At 37.0% G+C, this 3474-nt stretch overlaps 1 protein-coding gene across 1 annotated transcript; it reads right to left on the bottom strand.

Moving 5' to 3' along the window:
• Window positions 1–284: 284 nt before the first annotated feature.
• LOC149256597 (ubiquitin-like protein 5) lies at window positions 285–837 on the bottom strand. The gene has a single exon (XM_089460799.1). It carries the CDS (start codon window positions 638–640, stop codon window positions 419–421), a length of 222 nt encoding a protein of 73 aa, XP_089316925.1. The 5' UTR covers window positions 641–837; the 3' UTR covers window positions 285–418.
• Between the last annotated feature and the right edge of the window lie 2637 nt (window positions 838–3474).

The following is a 3474-nucleotide window of genomic DNA, read 5'->3' as shown; positions in this document are numbered from 1 at the left end:
ATATTTTTTTTGTGAACTTGTGATTTCGGCATCTTCATCGTACTCGTAGCTTCAAGTTATTCATATATCTATAGAACTTCCAACAAAATATACCCATGTAAAGGGGCAGGCAGTCATTTGTATTCCATTTCAGAAGTAAAATTTTGGTGAAAGTTATTTGAAAACACTAAACACTAACAAATCCTAAATTTCAGACAAACCCCAGAAACCCTAACTTCAAAAATTTAACAAAAAGTACCTGAAATCGCAAAAAATGGCATCCACATCACATTATGTTGCACCCATTAACAAAATTCTACAAGCTATTACGCATAAACGTTTAACCGACTGAATTTTTAAACATACCATAGCTGTTTATCACATACAATTATAACGATATAATACCAAAGTTCAAAGAGTCCATGGTTTTACCGAGAACCTAGTTATAATAGAGTTCAAGGCCCATGCCATCATGGATTTCGTAGTCTTTCAAGGTGATGTGATCCTTGTAGATGTTGTACCATTTCTGGATTCGGATCTTATCGGGGCGAGTTCCAGTCTGAGCAGCGACGAGCTTCTTGAGGTCGCCAATGGTGTCATCCTCGTTGCATTTCACCCGAACCTTCTTCCCCAGCCGATCGTTGAGCACCACCTCGATCATCTTCGCTTCGCCCTTTCAACAATTCTTGCGCAAAAGCCCTTCGCTAATTTCTGGTCAGAAAACAACAAAACCCTCCACAGAGCTATGTCGACAAGATTGCGTGTCGTGTGAGAAGTCCGAGCTCTAAATAAATATAGATAAGCCTCGGTTTGGGGCACATGTATAGACTGCTTCCCTCGAAAATAGCTAGCGCCCAACCAAGGAAACCTATCATTATTCGGTCAAGGGAGGACTTTCCAACTAGAGCAGCCGCCGCCCCCTCCCCTTACACCGTGTACGTTTTGAAGACCTCAATTGACCAAAATCTTGTATTCACTCACCTGCAGTGATTATTTTGCTTTTTAATCCGTCCTCATCTGCTAAATGCCCTTTTGCATCTCGTATATCGCGCGCATGGGCCACTACAAGCCTTGTTGGAAACGTTTGATCCAGGAGGAGACTAAGTCTTTGGAGGAACGTAGTTCAGAGTGAAAATAACTACCCTCCACGTTCTAGAAGCTTATGAAGATACCCGAACTTGAGTTCCATCTTCTTAATGTACACTTAGATTTGTAATTGGTGGTTTGTACATTAAAAAAAAGCACCACCACACCAGGTAAATTTGCAAAAATGTTAAACATATGTAAATACATTATCGTTCCTATTTTTCCAAATGAAAAAAACAAAATTAAATCTTAACTAATTGTCATGTTTTATGGAACTCAATAACTTAAGGGAGTTTATCATTGAATAAGGTAGACTTCCGAGTGATGGTGGCACACAAAATAATTGGAAAAGAAAGGTTTGAGCCCCACTCCCATGCTAACTTAGCAAAGGGGCATAGCCAAAACAACTGTTTAGTTGTTGGTTCCTTGTAGCAGTGAAATTTAGGTTGGCACTTTGAGTCATTGCCAAGAGGAAGGCCAAATAATATAAAAACATATGTATAAATACTTTCTTTGACTCAATATATGGTCTTTAGAAAGTTTGGAGCCAAATCAACCAAGTTGTTTGTTTGGTAAGAAACTTCCAAGCTTTCTTGTGTTGGCCATTCAAAATGAGCTTTGCACTCGACCAACGATAACCATCTACTAGATAATTTTTTAAAACATTTGAAGCAATGCCACCTCTAATGTGGCCACCAAGTTATGGAGGCATGCAAATCGAATCTTGAGAAACAAATGTTATGGAATGAGTTCGTGCTATATAATTACCATGTTTGTGTTTACTAAATTCAATTCAATATTTAAAGAAAGCCAAAATTTCAAATCTTTGGTCTGGACATATGAAAAGTCACTAGTTGTGATGATACTTTGCTTATGCAAATGCTTAGCCAAAATCTAGGGAATTTTTACCAAAAAAAATATATTATACTAAATGATGGACTCAAACTACATGTGGTGTTGATTGAAAGACAAATCATCTAGATTTAGTTGCATTAGTCTTGAATCATGCCTTTCCAATGGTGATAGGAGCTCTAGTTTTCACGTTAATGATCCATTTTCCCATATCAGTGGCATTTTATGGTGTTGGGATAGAAGCAAAGGCTGTGTGTTTCAACTCGTCAACTAAGAATGTCTAGCACAATGTTCATCATTGGTGCGCCAACGAATTTTATTCATGTCACCCACTTTGCATGTGTCCTTTGAATTAATGATCTTCTTCTTTACAAGTTACTTAGGTTGTTTGTCTTGTGGGTGGCTATCCTTCTTGTGTTGTTTGCTTTGAGAGTTAAGAGTTCCTTTCCCAATCTTTTGTTGTGGTGGATTTTCAACCCCAAACTCTTTCTTACCCCTATGCCAAAAAATATCCTCAATCTTTATGACATATAGGTAAGTGATTCACAATGAACAAATGTCCAAAAACTCCATTTTGGTTTGGAACCAATGCAGGACACTATCATATTTCAAACAAAGTTACACTCAAAGTCCTTGAGACCTATATTTGTAAGAAAAGTATGAAGAGTCTAGTCTTTACTCTAGGACATGGTTGTCCTGTTATGTATTAATCTTCATAGTGTCCAAAGGGCAAGTTGTTAGGTCCCTATAATACTATTGTAGCCCTCATGTTGTTATTGTTGTGCCCCATAGAATCCCACTATTGTTATTGTTGAGCCTTATTATTATTTTTATGTAGGCCCTAATTATATTTTGACCCTTTATACCCATATATATTCCTAGGAAGTCTTTTCATTTGAATCATCCAAGAATTGTTCATTTATGGAATGTAAAAGGGGGTTTTCCCCTCAAAGAGGCTTATTTTCAAATCATTGATCTATCTTTTCTTTTGTTTTGTGATCTTGTTACATAACATTTGGTTTCAAAGCTCCAGAACCTAGGGTTTCACTGCTTCAAACATACCATCTTGGAATTTTCACTATAATTTTTTTCCTACGAGGCTTCAAAAGCTAAAATTTTGACCGCATGGAGCCAAACTATTGATGAACATCGTGTAAAAATTTCACAGCTTGATTCTCTATATTCTCATAGATATGGTTCAAAGAACCTAAAGTTTTTATATGCTCCAAAATTTTGTCTCAAACAAGTGTGTTGGGGAAAATTGTCATAAATTTCATTTCGGGCATCCAAATTGAATTTCATAAAAAGTGGTTGAAATTACATAGAGTAGAGTTTCTTGGGTATGATTTTCAGGGCCAAAGGTTAAAACAGTGACACGTGGCTTTCAATACAAGTTCACTCTACTAAACTAGTCCATAAGTGGATCATCTCGAGAGATTTGGTCTAACTTCAACTTGAAGAATCCAATCTTGGTCTAACTTGTGTGGTTGGAAAGAGGACACATATAATTACCACATGACAGAATTTTAGACCTTGGAAGGCCGAAATTACAGAGAA

The sequence above is a fragment of the Pinus tabuliformis genome, chromosome 7 (genome assembly GCF_031772625.1).
Source record: "Pinus tabuliformis cultivar Carrire ecotype Pingquan chromosome 7, CPIR1, whole genome shotgun sequence".
Taxonomy (NCBI): domain Eukaryota; kingdom Viridiplantae; phylum Streptophyta; class Pinopsida; order Pinales; family Pinaceae; genus Pinus; species Pinus tabuliformis.
The sequence above is the reverse complement of the archived record's forward strand: the minus strand, read 5'-3'. Positions and strand labels throughout refer to the sequence as shown.